We start from the raw sequence: 23,069 nt of genomic DNA, 5'->3' as shown, positions 1-23,069 counted from the left end.
GTTTCGAATCGCTGATACGCGACAGGAGTAATTAAAGATTGAAGGAAAAGCCTGGCGCGATTGACGCGAAGAGTTAGGGTCTCGGAGCGTAACAAGATATGATCTTGTCCAGAGATCCGAGGAGTGCTAGAGGCACATAGATGCATAAACGGCCAATTGACTCGCCAACACTCGGCGCAAACGGCGTCTTGTTTCATGTGAGGCAAAAAAAAAAAAAAAAATTCGGACAGGCTCGAAGTGCGCGAGCTCTGCATAATAGACAAGCGAAAACATTGTGCGCCAGTTACAGCGAAAGGGTTGACATTTCGCGCGCCGCAAATATTGGACATAATTAAGAGAACAATGACCATTGTCCGTGAATACGCGCTAAAAATTCGTCTAGACGCATAACGTGTCGGAATAGTAATATCTAACGCTTTATCATCGACGTTCCTTTTTTTTCTTTTTTTTTTTTTAAATATGTTATTTGACGTACTATTTGCATACCGAGTAAGAAATTAGAAGAAGTATTAATAATTTATTCCGTGAAATCTGTAAAAGAAAAAAAAGACCCAGAAAAGAGAAGTCGATATTATATGTAACGTACAATATTCGGTCAAGGTAAAAAGTCAGATGAAGCGCACCGTTAACCTGGAAAACGAATTATTATACTATTTTAAAATCGGTTTTCGTTCTTAGGACCAAGGGTTCGCGTGCCTGTCGATTTCGAATCGATTCGCCTCCTCTCTTCCTTTTTCTTTTCCCTCCCGCATATTCTTTCTTTTGAGAATTATGTCGTGACAGGTCGATGTCAAGTATAAAGGACATCGTGCTGGATGGTACGACTACCTACGACCCCATCGCCTTGGTATTCGCCAAAATACTCTTCCCGTACCATCCACCGCGAACTCCAGCGAGATTAATCGATGTTTGCCATGACGCCGACGACTCGCTCGTTTATTTCTCGCCTGACGATATTTTAATTCTTCTTATATCTAATTAAAAAAATAATAATAATAAAAATCTTCTCTAATCTCGATTACTTGTACAAGTTTTCATCGTCGCAAAAATTGTAATTATCTATATTTATGACTAAAAAAAAAAAAAATTTACAAGCGACCTAGTTCTTGAGAGATTCTTACGTCCACGTAATTAATAGATATTAATGAAAACGAGGTAGATTGACGGGGTCTGTCTCTCGACACGGCTGACTCACCGTAAGACGCGTGAAAAAATGACAATGAACTACGTGAATATCTAATTAATGATTACGACATTACGTGTGTTTATCACAAGGGGCTGCCTCGCGCAGAAGCGTTAATTCTGTTCATTGTAGCGGTGATAGGCAAAGTGGATAATAGTGGTGTCGCGACCTTATTTCCGTAGGCTACGTCGATTAAGCGCGACGCGGATATACACCGAGGAGTGTACGCTGAAGTACACCGTCTCTTTCGATGTGTACGACTCGCGTTTGCCGGCCAGGCTTCGCGAATGTTATAATCAGCGTGCATCGCGCCTTGATGATAGGCTTCGGCGGCATTTATCCTCGGGGCCTCGATAGTAGCCCCCGTCGTCGATCCCGTCATTCAATTGTCCGATAATCTAATAGAAAAACCGACGGTTAATGACCCTCTCTTTTCCCGTACCTCCACGTGAGAAAAATGATCTACAAGCGTGATACCGTAAACCTATTTTCAGATGCGAAATTATGCCCCTTGTAAGAAGCGCACGAGGCACATAGCGGAACATTGTCCATAACCGCGTTTCTCCTCTCCTCTCCTCTCCTCTCGCATGGCTCGCGATGGCCACATACGGCCTTTTTCCCGGTCCGCGGCTGATGGCCAGTGCACGCAACGCTGGCAAATCACCGTTTCGGATTAGTTGCGCTTCTCTACGAGACTAATCATCCACTTTAATTGGCCGCGGTCGAAACCTTGATTTCATTTGGAAAATTTCATTCCGAGTTCCACTGATGTTCTCCAGGAAATTTACTCCTTAGACTTTCTGGATCCGTGTGAATTTTTTATTTTCTTTCCTTTCCTTTTTTTTTTTTTTTCACTCTTGAATCACTGCTCGACCTTTATCGCTAATTATTTCTCCGTCTTTGTTTCAGGGTGTTGAAACCGCCTGGCGGCGGCAGCAGCGACATTTTCGGTGCGGCCCCGGAAGAGACGAGCCCCCGGCGTATCAAGGCCCATAATCAGTCCCAGCTGGGATCGGCCCTTTTCGGCGATACCAACGGCACCGACAACGCCAGCATCGCCCTGTCGCCGCGCAGCAATAAGCCCGGTAATGATTCATACAAACGCCTGTTTGGCCCTCCCGATGCCCCACCCACTCCAAACGCCAGAAATTACATGCGCAGCAATATTCCCCTCAGCGGGGGATCGTCGATCTCGTCGAGATCATCCACAGGGACCGCGACCTCACCCGCGAAGAGCACGGCCAGCTCGTCGTCGGGTATCATCAACGGTTATGCCACCAACGGCGTCAATGATATAACAGGTAAAAGCCTGTGGTGAATGAGGAAATAAAAATCTGTCCGGAAGGGTCGACGTTAAAGATCTCCATTTTTCTTGCTCTCTCTCTCGATCTATTTGTTGTATCATTATCGATATCTAATTAGTAATTCAATTATATTCACGAGCAAGCCAACACTTAAGTTGGTTTATCGCTCTTATAACATTGTCTCGTCGAGACAGTGATTCACTTGGTCTAAATTATTTTTGAGAACTTTAAGAAATTCTTTGTCATCTTTTTTTTTTTTTTTTAATGTTTAAAATAAATTACGACGTTCGGTAATGCTACATTAGATAAAGATGATTGTCATTGGAAAATGTGTAGATATACCGTCTGCCTTTGGAATTTTTTTAACTGTTTCCACATTCAGAGGCGATGCTTTTTTTTTTATATATAAAATCCGTCCAAATATTAAAAGGGCGATAATCTTCATCTAAGTTAAAATATGTGTGTGAGTGTGTCGCAGGCTCTTGACGTAAAAATTTTACGTTCTCGTTAAAAGTACAATGCTCGAACAAACTTTGCATTTTAATAATGATTTTTTTTGTTTATTGTTCGTGCACGGAGTGAAGAAAATCGATAGTTCGTATCAAGGTTTCCTTTTGCCGTTTGTAAAATTATTCTTAATAAAATCAAGAATGAAAGTCTTCCGGTTGGACACTAGCTCGATATATTCTTTTTTTTTTATGTGAATTAATTGTCGAGTCAGCTGATCGTCGCGATAGATGCGGAGCTAGCGAGACACCAAGAAATCTAAATAAGTATTAGATTATTATATCTAATATGTCTTTTTCTAACATATGTATAAATACATGTTACTTTCCTTGAACTGTTCGCAAGCAGCTTTTAGGAGACATAAAAGATTTCGTAAGTGTGTAACGAAACATTCAAGTAGTTGACACATGACACTACTACACTTCCTTCTTTGATCATAATTAGTTGCGAAAAATCGCTCGAAAAATTATTATTTATTCCTTTGCGGATATACTTACGACAGAAATTCTTATCGTTGAACAACATAAATTGATAGACGTGACTAATACTTGCCGTGATAATCATAGAGTTTCGCGTCATATATTTTCGACATCATCACGTTAATTATTTTAGGGCCTGCCACGAAAATAGGAACACATATTTTGAGTTAGACATGCCATACTGCTTAGGTCTTCGCACCGTACAGTCTGCTAATAATATAACATCTCGCTTTAAGTTAAATAATTTTTACATTCTCTCACTTGTGATGGACTCATAGTAAACGACACAGTAAACGACATAGTAAACTTTTACCGATAACGCCGACATATTAAATTACACATCCGTGATATACAAGATTTCCTGTTAAACTAGATTTCAGTTTTTTTAAACTTATACGTTTATTTAATTAATTTGCAAAACATGTTGCACTACTTTTATCAGGGAATATCATAAATTTAAACAATATACCTTTCGTTCTTTCATATGCAAAGTTTCATTACTTATTTTTGTAAGCAACAGAGTATTAAAATTGAATTAATTAATTAATTAAATTATTGAAACTTGTACAAAAAGAAAACCAAAGAATTTGACAATCTTCTCCTGTACGTCGGCAAAAATAAGACATGTCTATAGAGGAGTTCTTTTTTTTTTTTTATAATTGGCATAATAAGCGTGAGATTTTATTTAGCTTTTTCAAAGTACCACTAGAATTTTTTCTGCTGTGAATATTTTATCTTTTTCTTTCTTTCACAATTTTAAGCACAATACATATTGTTTCTGTCTGGCTTTTATTTTAATTTTTAATGTACGGATGAATCCAGGATATTGACGACGTTCTTTGAACGAATCTTTAAATTGCAATCTCGATAAAATTTAAATTAAAATACCAGCTCAAAAAATCTAACTTAATTTATAAAAAAAATTTCATATTTAACATGGTAGTTCATATTAGTACAGAAAAATATTGCAATAAAATTTATAGAACCCTGATAAAAAAAAAAAAAAAAAAAAAAATTAAAAAAAATAGTAATCTCTATATAGGTTTAATTTTCGAATCCTCATGTTCGCGCAACGTAGATAACGTAAATTATTGAGTTTATGCATTGAGCTTTTCCGGAAGGATTCATTAACATATCTGCGATCCATCCGTACGAATTGCGGCGTATTAACACAAATTGGTTGGGTTATGGTTGTGGATTTTGCTACGATGTTACGGTGCATGGGGTGAAAACGATGAAAATGGCTCTTTGGCGTTCTCACGCACGTCGCTTCGCGCGCACGTGACGGTGAACACATGGGCTCTTGAACAAACCGCCGCATCCCTTCGGCAGGAGGATTGCCGACGCGTAACCCGGTCACCGGAGATGGAATCGAGATGACGCCCGTCAGGCGTATCCCACGAAAGTGCCGAGGTAATATTCATTGATTATCCAATTTATATTATTTTCCAATATCCCTTTTTTCCTCCCGCAATCCCATTTTCAGGACACATTTTTCCCTCGCCCTTTTATTTTCGCACAAGTACTCTTAGCCCTCCGACGAAACAAATCGGGGATTTAATTAATTATCAGCATTTTTACAACGGTGGCAAACACATAATGTTCAAAATTAACTACCATTGAGAGAATTCTTTTTTTTTTTTTTTTCTAGAGCGTTGATTCATAATTGAATATTTCCGTTAATAAATTCGTGCTAATTGTAAGCGTAAGAATGCGTAAATCGTTATCTCATAGCGTGCGCACCTAAATCGTGCTAATCAACGCAATTACAAAAGGAATAGCCACAAAGTAGCAATAATACGAACCGAGATACTTATACAAAAAAAAAAAAGAAAAAAAAATTCACACAGATTAAAATGCAATCTTTTTTTTTTTTATTTCCGAATAAAATGTAACGAATTGTTTATCGCACGGTATATATGGATTACACATGTATTAAGTGCGATTTTGCATATTAAATGAGTCTTCTCATTCGTCGTTTCTCATCACGGCGTCCGTAAAATGCTACGGTAAGTTTATGGTGGAGCATAAATAAATAAGTAATGTACGTATCATTCTGTCTTCTCTGTCTAGTTTATCGTAGGTGTGCAATCCGATTTATGTAGGACGATTGACGAATTTATTGTTTGACTTTAAAATTAATTCAACTGTGTTTAACTGTGAAATTAAGCGGTTGCTGTTCTTTCCTAGTCCAATACGAGCTTTTAACTATTGCGAGAACTACGTAATTAATTAGTCAAGGATGTAGAACAAGGATGTTTTTCGTGATATATGTGGTTAAGGGACACTGTATTTTTTTTTAGCGTGATAACGTGTTGTTAATGAGTAAATTATAATATAATTTGTTGATTTTTTTTTCTCTCTCTCTTTTTTTCTGTTTCTCTCTGTATTTCTCGCCAATCTTTTCGAATTAGATATTGCTTCGAAAAGAAGATCAAATAATTGAAATTACACCGAGAGCTTTCACGCTCCGGATTATTTGCATGCTAGAAATTTGTGTGCTTGACAATGTAGTAGTAAAACTTATATAGGGATGAGAAAACGAAATCTCTTAATGAAGCCTCTCGATAATTGACGCAAAATTTTTTTTCAACCGCACCCAGCAGTTTTTAGCGAATTAACGCTAAATGAACCTCAATGGGACGATCTTATTATCAACGGAATATTAATAGAAAGACAGAGAGACAGCGTGTGTGCCGCGGTGATTAAAATCAATCGTCGTATCGGTAATTAATTTTCAACTCAATTATCAAGCGGGAGAGACTCGCGATATCGCCGAAGAAAATATATATATCGCCGTAGAAGGCCGAGTGGGTAGACCCGGCAGATTAGAATTGACTGACCTTTGTTCGTTGTAACGAGTGTTAAAAATCATTTCTGCAGATGGCAACCCGGTAACCGGAATCGGCTACACGCCCGAGGCACAGAAAAACGGACCGGTCATGCAGAACGGAACTGCCAGCTCGAATTCCAGCAACAGCGGGGAAAAGTCGCACGACACGTCGCCGGGGTCGGCGAAAACGCCGACGCGCACCCGCGTTCCACCCGGTGGCTATTCATCCGGACTCTGGTAAAGGTAGCGACCTATCAAGGGACATTTTCCGTTTCCTCTCCACTTTTCCCTTTTCCTCCCCCCTTTCCCCTCTTTTACTTTGATGGATAACACCCCGAAATTAATCCATACGGTTCCGTACTCTTAACCCATTGAAGCCCGTTCAGCCTAGAGACTCGTAATCGTCGGCCGTGGAGGGTGGTGGTTTTCCCTCGCGTGGAAGTTTATTTTTCCATTGTGCACTTGCCAGGATAATAAGTTAATATCCTTTTTAGAAGTATAGAGGTATAGAGATATAGATGGAGAGACCAAATAATAAATAATAAATTAGTGGGCTTTAATGGATTAACACTACGGATTGATTCCCTTTTGCTTTGTGCTATTTCGAAGGGAGTGCACACCACCTGAAAAAAAGAGTAAAAATTAAAATGAACGTCCTTAGGCTTTTGATTCTCGAGTAATGAATCCTTTTTCTCTCGGCCTATTCGGAGGAAGCGGCCGTTACATCAAATTAAAATTGTAATTTCCGATGTAATGCGTGCGTTGATAATCAGTTATGTCCCTTTGAACAAAACGTATTCGGCATATGGTTGATAGCTTGTCGTCGGAGATTAAAAAATACAACAGTAGGACCGACGAAAGTAACAAACTCGCGGATCCCCTAAATATTCCGTAATACAGAGTCGAAATCATTAATCAGTAACGGTGAGGATTGCGTGGTGAATCGTTTTGTTGAGAGTTTCTTGAATTTTAATCACGTAATTTCACATAAAATTAATTATCGCGCAAAAGTATCCCGTATACTCACGTACTTGCATACACAGAAGAATACCAGATCGTACGAGGACTGTAAGAACCACGGTTCGTTATTACATTACGTTATAATGAGGCGTTGCTTAGGTGCGAGAATAGAAAAAAGAAATTTTTCGCTTCACCGATCAATCCTGTCGAGCGTTGACGTGATATATCGAAGGAGGAAAAAAAAAGAAACACATCAGAACACACATAATTTATAGGATAATTAAATTAATACTTTCAATAGAAGTCGGTTCGCACGATATCGTTTAAAAAAAGAAAAAAAAAACGAAGGAGAATGAGGAATTCGAGAGCTGCGAATGACTGGAAACGTGAGAGGAATGGACTGAAAAGTAGCGGCGCGTTTGCTAATGAAATTGCGAAGTAGAAAATCTCTCGGAATTGTACATTAGAAGTAGGCCTGTGTTATTTCGAGAAATAAAGGTGTATAACGTGTATAACCCATCAAAGACGAACTTGAAGTCTTTTCTCCTAATCTTTCCGTGCCTTTTCAATCGCATAACTTATCATTGCGTAAATGATTACGGTGCGACCGAACCTTTGTTCTCGCGAGAGATTATTTTTTGGTGATGTTCCGAAACGAAGAGGATGCAACGATATATGCGAATAATATAAATGCGAACCCCCGTCGCGTCAGCCTTTAAAAGTCTCGTAGAAATAAAAAAAAATGAAAGAACGGAATTTTATTCGTCGCATACAACACTCGATTTATCTGCAGAGCTATCGATATTATTTATCTATTTATCTTATGTACTTGTATACTTATTTCTTTTTCAACGGGCGAACTAAAACTGGGCCTCGCACCCAGATGCAGAGAGGCGGTAGCTCGTTTCCCGTTAATCGTGCGCCCGCTTTTGTTCACTTACGATAGTAACGTGTAATCGAATGTATTTATTTTGTAGCAAAGATTCGTGCACATACACTATTGTTTTCTTTCTTCACGCAAGGATTTTTACGCGGTCGTTTGGTGTGATTTAAATATTGTAACACAATGCGTTCGTATTCTTCATAAGTAGTCTTTTTATACTCTTGGACTCTTGCAAGGATTAATAAAATTTTGTAAGCAAAACGTCCTATCTCCTTGTTTCTCTCTCAAACGACTAGTTCTAATGGATTAAAGTGCACAATGATTTTAAATCGATTGTGTTATACATTTACAAGATTTTATTATGAAAATACAACAATATGAACTACACAACGCAATTAGAAAATTACGTACTAAAAAATTATTAATATGCAATATGTATAAGTAACATCATTCAATTTTATAGAAAAAAAAGAAATAGTTTTACTATTTGACGATTAACAAAGACATATATGTTAAATTGTTTTACAGAATATATGCTGTTTCTTTACAGATTTAAATACGCGACAAGAAAAATTGATAATAATTTAATATACATGAAAACATTTGCTGCAAAATATCAAAAAGGTAAGTGTATAATGCCCATTTTTATACGTTATTCTTAATTGAATAATTTATCATTTAATAATACTTTTCGTAAATCTAACTACAATAACTTTTTCCAAATAATTTCTTCCGAAATAATATGAAATACGCTTACCATGTGATTATATTTTAAACATTAAATGGCAGCGATGAGACTTTTCATACCAGCACCGTTAGCTTTGCAAAGAACGTTAAAGATGTGCTTGTGATTAGATTCTTGCTCCATCCGGTTGGCTATTTCGTGCGCTCTCTTTGTGATTGTAGACGGGACGCCTGCTAATCTAGCAGCATTGAATCCATAGGATTTTGGACATGCCCCTTCGCTAAGTTTATACAAAAACGTCACGGTCTCTTGCGACACTTCCTCTTCTTCTTCCGTTTCCACCATACATGCCTGACAATGAAAAATATATCATAAAATATATTTTATCCTTACTTTAGAAATACATATAAAATTAATACACAGAATATCTGGTAATAAAATAATTACGAAGTATTTTGTATATTAATTTTAAAGCATTAACAATCTTAAGAAAATAAAGCAGATTAAGCTAATCTGCTTTATTTTCTATAAGTCTGAATACTTTATCCTTTGAATAAAAAATTTATTTGAAATGCATAATAATTTCTCACCATATGAGCTAAAGTAACTTCTTTATTGGTTTTGTAATCCTCAACTAAAGAATGGTAATGCGTTGAGAATAACGTGCGACACTTTAGCTTGGTCAACGCGTCAACAACCGCAGCCGCGATTGCTGTACCGTCGTAGGTTGATGTGCCGCGTCCTGTGATAAGAACATATTTTTTATCACTTGCATGTCATGATAAAATAAAGGAAACGAATGAGTAACAATTAAATATCACGACGTCGCTTTCGCTCGCCGTCAGCATCATCTTTGATCAACAGCAGGAGACTCGAATTGCATATTACCCGATGATAAAGGAAATGGTAAAACATAAATTTAATCATCGAGTAATGTGCAAGCTTGTAGCTTAGCTGATTATACGTTTTCTCGTGCCGCGAATATATAATGCGCGCAAGTATTTATTAATAATAAAATTTTGCAAGAAAGGTATTATGACAACGATAAATACATTCGTTTCGATTATTAATATGTCTTAGCAATTTTTTCTTACCCAGTTCGTCGAGAAGAACCAGCGAATAGGGCGTAGCATGTTGCAATATCGTAGCAGTTTCACTTAGCTCGACCAAAAACGTACTCTGACCAGCCAAAATATCGTCATTCGCACCCAAACGTGTGAAAATACGATCCACCAGCGTTATGGAACATGAACTGGCTGGAACGTAACTGCCCTGGTTAAGTAAAAAAAAAATTAAATTTATCTGTATAATCTATTAGTTTCACTCGCGTATACTTTCCTCACGAGACTTACTATTTGCGCCATAATTATGATCAGACCCACTTGGCGCATGAGGGTCGATTTACCTCCCATATTCGGTCCCGTTAAAATCATGAAAGAAGCAGCATCATCGGCTGCTAATGAAGTATCATTCGGTATAAAATTATCAGATGTGATACAAGGATGCTTTCCATCTTTTATTTGGATAAATATCTAGAAATTAAATTATATTTATTATTTCAGCTAATAAACTATTATAAATCTATGACATTGGTCATCCTAACGATACCTTGTCATCCGATCTATCGCATATTTCCGGGATACACATGTCACCATTTCGTGCATAATCCGCCAGAGAAATAAGTACATCCATGGTAGCTAATTTATGAACAGCATTATGCCACATATCATATTTTTCGCTGAATTTCGCAAAGATTCGTCTATTAAGATCTTTCAGCACCTTATCCTTCTGTTCCTCCGCGTTTATCTGTCTCGCCAAAAGTTCCTGCAAAGATCAAGATTAACATTTTCTCTTTTACGTCTTCATAAAGGTACCGAAAAATTTTTCTGAAATTAAAAATGTAAATTATTCTTGTTCTTACCCTTGCTTCGACGGTATAATAGCGTTTGAAGCCCTTTCTTTGCGATTGTAATTCATATCCAGAACCAATTTTCTTGACTTGTGACTCGGGAATTTCAATTTGATAACGTTTTTTATCTGCTCCAAAAAATGCTACTTTTACACCGAAATGCTGTCTTTGTTTTTCCAAGTATTTATCTAAATCTTTCTTGATTTTCGCAAGCTCGGATAGAACCAAATCATATTCAGCATCCACACCTTTCTTCGGAATAATGTAGCCCTGCTTCTTAGCTTCTTCGTGATCAAATGCAGTCTGAAATTATTATAATATCGTAAGTGAAGACCTAAAAATAATTTTTAAAAAATTAGAAAGATTCAAAGTAAAAGTGCTACCTTAAAGTAATCCAATGTTTCTCTTAAATGAGGAAAATCACCATCTGGTTCATATTGAGTATAGCGATTTATCAATTTGCTTTTGAAATCTGTAAAGAAATACAATTCGACATAAAAATTAAATGCATATAAAAAAAAAAAATAGATACATACCATTAAACAGTTCGACGAATTTTAACACTTCTTCAAATTTTAAAAGTGTCATTGTGAAATCTACAATGACTCTCTTCGAATATGTCGGTCCTTCAAACATTATGGCTCTACCGTCGGGATGATTTTTCATTCTAGCAGCATTTCCCTGAGCGTGTATTCTGTCGAAGTAAAAGAAATATATACATTATTTCCCTTTTTTAATAGCAGAATTTATCTCCAATAAGTTTTCAACTTACTTGCTTAAAAGTCTTTCAAGATCTGGTAGCGTTGACAAAATTGCGCGAGCCGACTGAGTTATATCCATTCTATCTACTATTTCTTGTATAGCTTCTTGGCGTTCCATAATTACGTTTTTGTGACAAGATGGTCTACAGATCCATTCGCGCAATAATCTACAAACGCATATTTCTTAGTTTATAGTATACATATGCATACATAGTATATAATATTTTAAATTTACCTTTTACCAAATGCAGTACAACAACGATCTAAGATATTAATCAGGGAACCTTCTCCAAAGAGTCTTAGATTTTTTATCGTGACAGCATCTATTACCATAGTGTTTGCGTAATTGCGACCTGCCTGACCGTTCGAAAAATCGGGCGGGTTGTAAGTGTTAAAGCAGCCTTGAGCTAATAATTGTTGTTCGACTAAGAATTCCTTCAGCAAATAGATACATCCTCCTAGTGCTTGTACTGCTAATTCTTTATTTTCTGCTGGCGTTAAACCCAAACTATCTCCTAAAGTATAAAATAAAATATTACATACGAATTATTGTTAAATAAATATATAAAAACAAAAAGACTTTATAAATTATAATAAATTACCTTTATTTAAGTACGGCATTAAACCTTTAGGCCACGCAAAGTCAGAGTCATTTTCTTTTTTGAAGTAACTTTCCTCGTGAAGTTTCTTTAAAAAAAAATTAATCGAAATATTTTTAACACAGTAGTAATAATTTATTTACAGAATTTACGATCAAATTTTTTATATTATTTTTTACTCACTTTCAGTACAGTTGTAGCAGACCAGAATTGTGTTTCGCGTTGTAGTGATTCCTTCAGCGCCGCTGGCAAAGTGCTGTTTATAAGCTGCAGAGTTTTTTGCGATAAATTACCACGTTCGTATATTACCTACAATATAAAAAAAAATATATAAAGTATGTGTATATATTTCTTAATATATGTATGTAATATTTAGATTATAACGATTTACATGAACCGGTGGGTGATGAGCCAGTAGAGTCAATAATCTTGAATTACAACGATCATCGGTGAATTGGCCGAGATAAAATTCACCTATCGTCGTATCTATAAAACATACTCCAAAGGAACTAATTGTTGAACCGGGATCGTATTTTTCAACCAAAGATAATAGATAATTAGAATTTGGTGTAGACGCTTGCACATCTAATGGAGTATAGACTCTGGTGCCCTTAGTACTGACTTGACAAATTTCTCGTTTCACAACCTTATCGAATTTCGTCGGTCTAGTCACTGCAAACAAAAAAAAAAATACAAAATTAACATTTTAGATGTGGTTTTTTCACATAAAACAAAAATTATATTCATGTCGCTTCATACTTTTGCTGCAACGTGCCGCCATCATTTCCGGATTCTCGGTTTGTTCTATTCGTGCAACTTTGTATCCTCTCTCTATTAGACTGGCCGAATAACGACCGTACCCAATTTCAGGAAATCCGGAATGTGCAAATTCACCCTGAAATAATATTTATATTTGTCATAAAATTCAGAAGCACAAATATAATAATTCCCATATAATTATGCCGACTTACTCGCATGTATGTGAGACTAAGCTCATTGACGCCGATAACTGCGTCCATGTGATACAACTCATAAAATTTGCCGATTTTGTAAAAGAATACACAGTCAAAATGTTTACTTTTTAATTCCCACCACTGTTTCATTGCCTAATAAAATTAAAAATTAATAGCTTTAAGGTGTATTAATAGCTGATAAAAATTTTAATAATAGGATCTTCACGTACAGGAGTTTGATTATTTAAAAAATCAACGGGAACGTAAAGCGTTTTAGGATCGTAATCGGGATCTTTTGGTGTTTTTCTGTTTATATCCTTTATGCGATCTGGTTGCAGAAATTCAAACTTTAAATGAGGCCAAGTATGTATAGCAGTAAATCCATTGCTTGCAGTTTGATTCTGAACTTGTGCAGGTTGCTTCACATTTTTTTGGTTCTAAAAAAATTGTAAAGTTTATTCACTTTTTGCACAAGAATATTTAGTTAAAAAGCTCTGATATTATGTAAATGCTAAGAATAATAAATTACATAAAAATAAGAAAAAAATATATAAATATAAATGCCAATGTAGCAATTATATACTTACAGTTTTTGTGTTAAAAGACTGATTTGCTTTCCTTGATTTGAATTTGGGACTAATCTTTCTTTTTTTCTAAAAGAAAAATTTATATTACATATAATCCTATTTTAAATTAACATTTCTCATGACTAAAATCTAAAATTCCTTTATTAAAATTTTTTTTTACTTCTGGTGTTTCTTCCTCTGTCACTGTTGAAGACTCATGCTCTGTTTCCCCTTCAGAAACAGAATCAGATTCCTCAGATTCACATTCTATAATAATGAAATAACAAATGCATAACTTTTCTAAGAAAAATTTTCTCAACTTTAAATCATATTAACTTGGGTTTATTGTTTCTGCATGTAACAAACCTGGAATAAATTCATCTCCAGAATCATTATCAGATTCTACATCAGGAATAATGAGACGTCGTCTTTTAGGTTGTATAGGTTTATCTTCTTCTTCTTCTTCTTCAGTGTCCTCTTTATGTGATCTTTTCTTATCAATATTTTTATTTTCTTTTCCATCTTTAGCAAATTCTACATACGTATCGTTATAAAAAAATTAGTTTTAACATAACGTCACGATACTAAAAAACGTTACGCATGAGGCAGCAGTAATTTTATTCTCATACGTGTCGTTTAAAATTTATAATAAAAAGAAAACTTCTTTCGTAAATAGAGCTAATCGAACCTTTGCTGTTCTTTTGTTTCCTCTTAGGAGTTTGAGATTTTTCTCGCTCTTCCTTCGTCTCCTTTGGCTTCTTGTCAGTTTTTGGAGACGAGAAATAATTAAGTATCGTATTTACTTTCGGCATATTTAATTGCAACGCGGTTATATCAAAAATCGATGTTAAATAATATTTTAAAAGTAACAATGGAAGAACCTCGTGAGAGCAATCGTCAGCATCCAACAACCATCTATGGTCCAAATGAAGGGGTAGGTTATGGTAATACCGGTGCTTGACGCGGTAACCAAAAGCCCGCGCAAGAAACGCGTGAACCAGTCTTCACACCGTGATTGGCTAATGGCTGATTTCGCAAGAACGAGCCTGAACCAATAAAATAATTTAATTTTAGACAACGGTGGCGGCTCGCAGCGGACTTGATTAAAATGAAAATGAAAACTCGATGGAAACGGGACCGCACAGACGTGTATCGCGCGGCGCGTCTTGCAGTAAAATAATTCGTGCTTACACAGATTTTATGAGAGTGGTTGTGTGGTGCACGTAGCACGGCCTGGCACGTAATTCTGTAGAGTTCTCGTCCGTTATCATGTCCTCAGGTACGCTCGAAATTGCCGCGATAGCGAACCTTGGTGGCGAATAATTGTAACGAGGCACGAAGTGATTTCGGAACGTCGCGCGCTACGTTTATTTTTGCCCTGCATGATTTCACCTAACCAAACTCCGCGCGACGTGGTCACCATGCTTTCGATATTTCACGAGCTGCTAGGCGCGTTTCAATATTGGGCACAATTGCTCCTCCTCACGATACGCCCACGTATATTTTTGCAGGCAAGAAGAATAAGAAGAAGAAGGGAGTGACGGTCAATTTATATTCGTTCCTTGCTGACGGAAGCAGCCCAACCCCTAACATACCCTTGAAGTCATCAAACTGGGCTGACGATGTGGAGGACGAACATGGTAAAGAGAAATCGTCTTTGTCGGTATCCGAAGCCGACGATCGCCGCGACTTAATCGATTTTTTGTATAAAACCATTGTTTATTTCATCGAAAGACGCTTTTAGACGATATAAATTTTTATGTTAATTAAATTTTTAATTATGCATGCACTTTATACTAGAATTATATAATATTATGTGTTACACATTATACAATTATAATAGTAAATTGTGAACACTTCTTTTTGATACAAAAATTATATTATTATTATTACAGGGGAAGAAATATATCATTGCTTATAATAATTATTTTAATAAATTTATATTAGTATTTTTAATAATGTAATATGCAATAATTTTTTTCTTTTTTTTTTATTGATTTATTTTTTTTTTTATTAACGTTTTAATTAATTTTACAGAAGGATTTTCATCAAGAAACAGCAAAGATCCAGTTATACTGCCAACTGCTCCAAGGGCTGCACGAGGTCCAGGAATAGATGAGGAAAACATTCCTACAAATCCTCCTTATGTTGCCTACCTAAGCAATTTGCCATATGATGTAGATGAAGCTGATTTGGCAGATTTTTTCGCAGATATGAAGGTCTATTATTTTTACAATTTTAAGAGCAAGAGATAAAACTAACACAACTATTACAACTGAACAGAATTTAATTCTTTATTACTTTTTAAATATTTAATTAACATAAAATCTTGCAAAAAACCTTGATAATACATCGTGATAACTAAATTTTAATATTTATTGTATCTTTTATTTCTGACAAATTATGTGTTTTTTTTACACATAGATTTCAAACATGCGTTTGCCAAAAGATGCAAATAAAATTAGGGGCTACGGTTATGTTGAATTCGAAGATCGCCAGAGTTTAATTGATGCTCTTTCTATGACGAATACGGTAAGAAATTACTTAATTTTTATATATTAAATATAAAAATGAGAGTTGCCGAAAATAATATCGTATCTCTTTATATGTAGACCATTAAGACGAGACGTGTAAGAATTGAAGTCTCGAATAGCAGTAATGATGATCGTCGAGGTGGTAGAATGGGCAGAGATAATCGTAGGGACAACTATGATGATCCAGAGCGTACGTCTGGCGATTGGAGGAGCGGACCGCGTGAGGAACTGCAGGATACAGATTCTTATCGTAGTCGATATGATAGAGATCGACGAGATGACAGAGAAAGTACGAACATTTTTATCTTAATTTATAAAGCGAGATAACAAGTTTAATAAAGATAAAATTTCGCATAAGTCATCTATCTCTATAACAGAAAAAAAATTTTTTTTATTGAACAGGACACGATTATGATAATAAGCCAGGTGCATGGCGTGAAAGAGACAACAATGATAAAGGATCCTCATTTAAAGATAGAGCTGGTTTTAGAGATGATAGCAGAGACAGAGACAGAGATAGAGATTGGAATCGTTTTGGCGATAGAGGAAGAAGCAAAGACAGAGACGGAGATAGAAGCAGCAGTTTCGGACCACGTCGCAATTATGGTGGGGATTCTGATTGGGACCGTGATCGTCGGCAAGATCGAGAGCCGAAATGTAAGTGTACAATTATTTGATATTGTAAAATTTATGATTTATCTCTGTTCTAATTATCGATATTTTTATAATTAAGCGGCCGCCGAACCACGACAAAGACCGAAATTGCAACTGCAGCCTCGCACAAAACCCGTTGAGGCTGCTGCAGCTGCAGAAGATTCACCGACTACTAAGGAAAGTACGACAGAATCGAAACCAAGTTCAGAAAAAGCTTCAGAAAAAGAACCACCAACTCAACGAGCGTCTGCGGCCGTGCCAGCAGCTAATATCTTCGGTGCTGCGAAACCTGTGGACACCACTGCCCGTGAACGAGAGATAGAAGAGCGTCTCGCTAAGTCGTATGCAGAATCACGATCCCGAGAAGAACCGTATGTATAAAACTTTTTTTTCCTCATGTTTTTATGAGAAATTTTAACATCTTTTTTCTTTTTTTTTTCAGAGACACTAAAGAACGCCGAGATGGTACTTGGAACCGACGTAATGGCGTAAGTATTTTTAATTGAACTTGAGAAATAAGTCTCGATTTATGAAAAGTAATTTAAATATATTCCACTTGCAGGAAGGACGTGACGACAAAGATAAAGAAAAAGAAAAAGAGAGAGGGCGACCGACTTGGCGGTCGGAAGAAGACAGAGGCGCTCGCCTTGAGAGATCCGCGCCACGATCTCAACCAACTACTACTCGTCCTGGTGAGCTCTTTTTTCTTAAATACCCGAAATTTCTTTTTTTAACTTATAGATTTCAACGAATGTGACATATATTTTTAAAGCAGAGGAACAAAGTGGATCCAAATCATCATCAGCTTCGCGCTCTGGGCCACCGACATCTAAAGGATCTCAGAAGCCTGTCGCAAAAGATACTGAAGAGAAACCTACTCGTGCGCCGGAGAGGTATTAAAACGAAATACATTTTTTTTAGTTTTGCAACATATATACATATACGTAATATTTATACTTATTAACATTTTACTTGTCATTATTTACAGAGATCGCAAAGAGAAAGAAAAAGATGAAATCAGTAGAATGCCGAAGGCTAAAGATGAACAAGCTCCGGTAGGTAAAATTAATTAATATTTAACTATGACTAATATCTGTAGCATTAACATATGTTTTTTTTCTTTGTTAAGAATTTTGTAGCTTCCAACAAATATTCCATGCTACCTGATGATGTGGATCCCGATAACATTGATGAATAGTCTTAATTGATTACAGTTTGTATCAGATATCAACTAAATTGTGCCACATGCAACACACAATTATGTATTATTAATATAATTCGTTTTATTTCTGCTATACATAGATTTGTCGTAAGCCAGCCATCATGCTTTTGGTAATATCTTACTGGAATTATTGTTGATTTGTATTTAATCTCTATTTTAATATTCCCAACATAAATATATTTCTGTATCACTTATATGTTTATTTTACATTTTGGCATAAAAATTTTGACATTGTCGAACCGCAATGTCGTTAATTTTTTACAATTTACTAAATAAATAATTGCGTATGCGTGCATTTGAAATGATTTCATGAACAATTACACTACATGAGGTGTAGTAATTGAAACTTTATACATCATACTTAATCAGCTGTACAATAATTGTACGATATGTGACTCGTTTACATGTAATATAACAATGCCAATATAGAAGGAAATTAAAACAATAAGTATATTAGAGAACACAAATGTTGTGTTGTATTTAATTATTTCTCCACACATTAATCTCTATGTATGTAAATGGCTAATTATATATTACAAAATTTGCAAAATTTGAAACTGATAAATAATATAAAGATATATAAGAGATTTATATGTGTGAAGAGCAAGTTTACTTTCGTAATAAATAATCATTGTAAGGAAATAAGAATCACATTTTTACAATACTTACATATATATATGTTACATGTTAACTCAGAATACACACACCCACAGTGTTCAAAAAGTTATATATTTTGAAAGCAGATAATATTCATCAAAATAAGGAAAGGAAAATTTAATAAATATGAGTTTCGAAATTAATATACTTCGAAAATATAAATCAATACCACCTGCTATTAAAATATAACTTTTCTGGACGCCCTGTATGTGCGCACGTATTATATTATCGATTCCAGTTCTTATTGCTGTTGGGTAGTCTGCGCTAGTTGACGTAATTGCTTCAATACAGTTTCAAGTAATTTCTTTTTATCCCTTTCGCTCTTTTTTAACACGGAGAACACCGTTTTCTTATCAGATTCTTTCAGCCTAAAATAATAGATATAAAACGATATATATTAATACATTAAAAGTAAAAATGCAAGTAACGTGTACAATACATACTTTTCCAATAATAGCACAGCCATATTTGGAGTTACTAAATCATATTTATTAGAATCATGACCATAGTCGTGAAAATAAGTAGGCCAGTCCCAACTCATAAATAAATCTAGTAACTGTCGTAATTGCGAAAAGTACTGTAATAAGGTTCCTTCTGGTAAACCAACGACTGGTTCAGAAGCAGCAAACTCTGAAAATAATTTGAAATTTTATATACTCAAAAATATACATTATGTTTTAAAATATATATAATAAAAAATATATAAATTTACGTTCGCATTGTATCGTATCTAAATTAACTTGTTGTAAAGCACCCATGGATATCTGTTTCACATCTTCACTTATTAATATGCCTAGTATGGCCTTGGCAATGTGAGAACACGCGGATTTGCATGCTACTTGAGCTACCTCATCCTAAAATATTAATTATTAATTATTGTATTATAAGAATTAAATATAATATAAATTCGTTATGCAATATTTACTGGTAAATTAGTGAAGCATGTGAAAGTGCTCTGTAAAAATGCAATAAGATCTGTAATGAATCCCGAGGCATGTCCTTGAGGTTCTGCCAAATTCCAATCATAATTCTCCAATTCTAGAAACTCGTCTAATTTATTCTTCAGTTTATCACATATTTGCTTTTCAGCGTCATCTCGTGCAACTCGAAACATGGCAGATTCTACGCCCATACAACTTAATTGTCCTTGATGTGGTGCACTAAAAAAATTTAGATACAAATTTATGATCGATAGAAAAAAATAATTAATAAATACTTACCCGGTAATATTAGTCACAAATTCCTCTAAATATTTTGTAGATTTTTCAAGATATTCCGTATTTATAATAATTTGTACTACTTGGAGTAGTGCTAAGGATGGTTTGCGAAATAAAGACGACAAACATCCACTGAAAGTTCTGGTGAGTAATAAATTCGTTGATTTGCATATCATCTCGTCAATCTCCGTTTGCGTAAAATTCAAGTCCTCTGAAAATTTTAAGCAAGCGTAGATAAATTCTTTTACTTGTTGATAGACCTTCGGTACCATATCAGAAAATGGAAACTTTTTCGGGAATTCAGCTCTCCGTAATTCCTCATCGTAATAAGGAAACAGATTTAAAATTTCATCATATTCTGCTTGTGTTGAAACCTAGAATAATAAATAATATCCCAATAAATAAATAAATCACTAAAAGTTAAGTGTTTTATACGCATAAATAATATAATTACTTTAATTGGCAAAAAACTATCTTCGTCCAAAATATCTCTGAATACTTGAACCCAATGTTGCATTAACACTTCGTTATAATGAACTCTAATTTCTTGTAATAAATCCCATAATTGCTCTACAGAGTAACCATAATCCTGTTAAAAAAAAAGAAATTGTTTAAATTATTCATCTCAGCACTCAAAACATTCTTAAAATTATTTTATTCGTGCTATTTAGCAAATATTAAATAGAAAAAAAAATTATTTCGAGCATTATAAGAATAAATCGAACTTATTCTACATAAAAATAATTAAAGCTTTTAATTACTTACCATTAGAGTGGTATTGAATAACATAATAAGATTTTTTATTTTTAGTATAAGTGTAGCATCTGTGCAGTATGCCTAAAAAAATTATAAACGTTTTAATAAAATTTTTAATCGTATAAAATACAGTACTATGGATAATAACTTACCGAATGCGTGCGTAAAGCATTCACTATAGTGAATAACGCCATAATCCAAAGCTCGTCTAGATACGTGCGAGTAGCTAATCCATTACCTGTGTTCAAAATGTGATCTTCTACCACGAAAAACCCGATAATACCGTACAAATAAGTCTGATATCCAACTATACTCTCGTGCTAAAAATAAAAATATTTCGGCAACGTTTAAAATACGAATAAATTGAAAGTTTTACAATAAATAAATACGATACTAATCGAGTGGCTCACCATATTAATAGGTGGCTGTAAAACTAATCTAGCTTGTTGCTTTCTTTGCTGTCTATAATATGTTTTAAAAGTATCTCCTTCGCGAAGTACAGTATAAATATGCATACATCGATATACAGGACTAAAATCCATTAAATCTTGAGCACTCAATTCTTCCTCAATCTCGTTTGATTGATTCATGTGAGCCTTTTTCTTTTTCCTTCCTATAATTTCTGCCTCAGTTGCTAACTGTTCAGCAGTCTAATAAAAAATTAAAAAATTTTATATAAAAAATAGATTTATTAAATTAAAAAAATAAATACTCACATGTCTCATTGCAACTTCCCCAATTTTTGGCGAATGTTTTCTTATATTTTCTAAAAAGTCTCTTAAATCAGACATAGATGCATCTTTTATATTTTCACGCAATCTAAAATAAGAAAGACGATTCTATAACATTTTTACAATATTGTACATAACAGCAGGATTAAAAAAAAAAATTTACTGTGGAATTTGTTGTGTAATTTGAGAAGAAAATCTATAATTTGTGACTTTTGGCAGATCATGATGTTCCAATTGCTCTAATGTTTTTAATGCTGGATAATATCGTTTATCTTTTAATTGCTTTTGCAATTTTGCATATGCAGCTAAGACAGGAAGACACATAGTGAGGCTGTCTACAGCAGCAGCCATGTTGCTCTCGATTTTTCGAGCTTTTACAAGTTCTTCACCTTTCTCAATCACCTTAGTGGATGTAGAGGTAATGCATTTGTCAAGTTCTAATATATCTGCCTATATAATGACAAAAATGAACGAAGCATTAAAAAAATATTCTACATAATCTTAAAAAAGTAATGTTGCTGCAGCAAAAAATTAAATATTACTGTTATCGCTAATTATATCTTAAGATTGCAAAACTAACATTTAATTGTTGCGCCTGTGAACGAACTTGCAAGAGCTCCCGAATGGAATCGATAAATCCTTGATAATGATGATTACACATCCTTTCGATGTCTTTATCGTGAGCTTTAATACGATCCTCGAGTTTTTCCATAAATTTCTGATGCTCGTGGCCATCATAGATCGCTCTACAACATAAATTATTAAACGTGACGATACAGTCTAATTTTTAAACATATATTTTTTTAATTATATCGTTTGTCATTTGCGTCCTGACGATACCTAAAGACGAGGCCTATGCTATTAGGATCGGTTGATTCTATCTCATAAAGTAAATATTCGTGTTTCGGTACCATAGCCGACACTAGGTTCTGTGACAGATTAATTGACATTTCCCGACAGTGCTGTGGGTTCATAATATAAATTTACTCGAAGCGAGAACACATACGCCGTAAGCGCACCTATAGCTATGACCTCGTGCCTACCACCCCTTTTTATAGCCACCCCCTCGAGTGCGCATATGCAAACCGCGAGGAGAATTGCATCTGCGTGATGGGGTTGAAGTTTCATATAGGAGCGGGCGCGCATTTTAACTTGGCATTTTCATCCCTTATCGACTTCCCACTTACCGGAATGTAGGGCCTAAGTAGTCGTCGATGCCCTCGATCTCCTGAATTAAAATGTCGTACCGCTGCATCGTCACTTAGATCCCGATAATTATCGGCAAATTTGGCTGGCCGCCTACACGGCAGTGTCCTTAGTACTAATAATAATATTAATAATTTTGATTAATTAGCTTCGTAACATAACCTCTGTAAATTAAGGTGCCATTACAGCTAAGGAAAATATAGTATGGACGGACACGGCCAACGTTTGCTCCTACATCTCCCACTCCATCGTGATACAATCAAAGCAGCCAAAAAGTGAGTTGAGCTTTTAATTTAGGCCTCTCTCTTTTTTTTTCTTTTTTTTTTCCGATCAGCTGAATTAGCTGCATCAGCTCATAATTAAATCAAATTAAATTCTCAAAGCGTTTGCAGAATTTGCAGAGGCATTTTCTCCTCGATTCTTTTTCTCTTGTCCAGAAACTCCACGCGTCATAGATCGGAAGTTCTCCA

General features: G+C 35.1%; 4 protein-coding genes across 10 annotated transcripts in view; 2 read left to right on the top strand and 2 right to left on the bottom strand.

The window, feature by feature from the left end:
- Nucleotides 1-8,410, top strand: part of Jupiter (microtubule-associated protein Jupiter) — a 30,707-nt gene extending 22,297 nt beyond the window's left edge. For 2 of the 4 annotated variants that reach the window (XM_070658882.1, XM_070658881.1), the window contains exons 2-5: nt 2,093-2,484; nt 3,343-3,366; nt 4,806-4,886; nt 6,357-8,410. In XM_070658882.1, the coding sequence (XP_070514983.1) occupies nt 2,093-2,484; nt 3,343-3,366; nt 4,806-4,886; nt 6,357-6,547 (688 nt within the window). In that variant the 3' untranslated portion in view covers nt 6,548-8,410. The remainder of the gene's footprint in view (nt 1-2,092; nt 2,485-3,342; nt 3,367-4,805; nt 4,887-6,356) is intronic. The other 2 variants (XM_070658883.1, XM_070658884.1) reach the window with 2 other exon arrangements.
- A 94-nt stretch (nt 8,411-8,504) lies between these two features.
- Msh6 (DNA mismatch repair protein Msh6) lies at nt 8,505-14,904 on the bottom strand. The gene is made up of 21 exons (XM_070658821.1): nt 14,814-14,904; nt 14,311-14,668; nt 13,989-14,156; nt 13,804-13,889; nt 13,644-13,709; nt 13,287-13,493; nt 13,075-13,209; nt 12,863-12,998; nt 12,495-12,775; nt 12,287-12,412; nt 12,107-12,191; nt 11,740-12,019; nt 11,516-11,671; nt 11,280-11,437; nt 11,127-11,215; nt 10,756-11,046; nt 10,443-10,658; nt 10,187-10,366; nt 9,929-10,106; nt 9,425-9,576; nt 8,505-9,185 (listed from the first exon to the last, which is right to left on the bottom strand). Exons 2-21 carry the CDS (start codon nt 14,432-14,434, stop codon nt 8,928-8,930), a joined length of 3,372 nt encoding a protein of 1,123 aa, XP_070514922.1. The 5' UTR covers nt 14,435-14,668; nt 14,814-14,904; the 3' UTR covers nt 8,505-8,927.
- On the top strand, nt 14,773-18,499 carry Eif4b (eukaryotic translation initiation factor 4B). 3 transcript variants are annotated; one of them, XM_070658845.1, is made up of 13 exons: nt 14,773-14,901; nt 15,134-15,262; nt 15,660-15,841; nt 16,047-16,154; nt 16,235-16,445; nt 16,559-16,813; nt 16,890-17,181; nt 17,253-17,298; nt 17,373-17,502; nt 17,583-17,703; nt 17,799-17,865; nt 17,940-18,023; nt 18,113-18,499. In XM_070658845.1, the coding sequence occupies exons 1-12, from the start codon at nt 14,892-14,894 to the stop codon at nt 18,006-18,008; spliced, it is 1,620 nt and encodes a 539-aa protein (XP_070514946.1). In that variant the 5' UTR covers nt 14,773-14,891; the 3' UTR covers nt 18,009-18,023; nt 18,113-18,499. The 3 variants fall into 3 exon arrangements, with proteins under 3 accessions (XP_070514946.1, XP_070514947.1, XP_070514945.1); XM_070658846.1 differs by having other exon boundaries at nt 17,586-17,703; nt 17,940-18,499; XM_070658844.1 differs by having other exon boundaries at nt 17,940-18,499.
- On the bottom strand, nt 18,484-23,010 carry Sec15 (exocyst complex component Sec15). 2 transcript variants are annotated; one of them, XM_070658837.1, is made up of 13 exons: nt 22,581-23,010; nt 21,974-22,139; nt 21,557-21,843; nt 21,379-21,481; nt 21,073-21,312; nt 20,815-20,982; nt 20,672-20,743; nt 20,361-20,495; nt 19,910-20,280; nt 19,615-19,849; nt 19,402-19,543; nt 19,133-19,319; nt 18,484-19,057 (listed from the first exon to the last, which is right to left on the bottom strand). In XM_070658837.1, exons 1-13 carry the CDS (start codon nt 22,646-22,648, stop codon nt 18,931-18,933), a joined length of 2,301 nt encoding a protein of 766 aa, XP_070514938.1. In that variant the 5' UTR covers nt 22,649-23,010; the 3' UTR covers nt 18,484-18,930. The 2 variants fall into 2 exon arrangements, with proteins under 2 accessions (XP_070514938.1, XP_070514936.1); XM_070658835.1 differs by lacking the exon at nt 22,581-23,010 and adding an exon at nt 22,234-22,547.
- Between the last annotated feature and the right edge of the window lie 59 nt (nt 23,011-23,069).

The sequence above is a fragment of the Cardiocondyla obscurior genome, linkage group LG07, assembly GCF_019399895.1.
Source record: "Cardiocondyla obscurior isolate alpha-2009 linkage group LG07, Cobs3.1, whole genome shotgun sequence".
Classification (NCBI taxonomy): Eukaryota; Metazoa; Arthropoda; class Insecta; order Hymenoptera; family Formicidae; genus Cardiocondyla; species Cardiocondyla obscurior.
The sequence above is the reverse complement of the archived record's forward strand: the minus strand, read 5'-3'. Positions and strand labels throughout refer to the sequence as shown.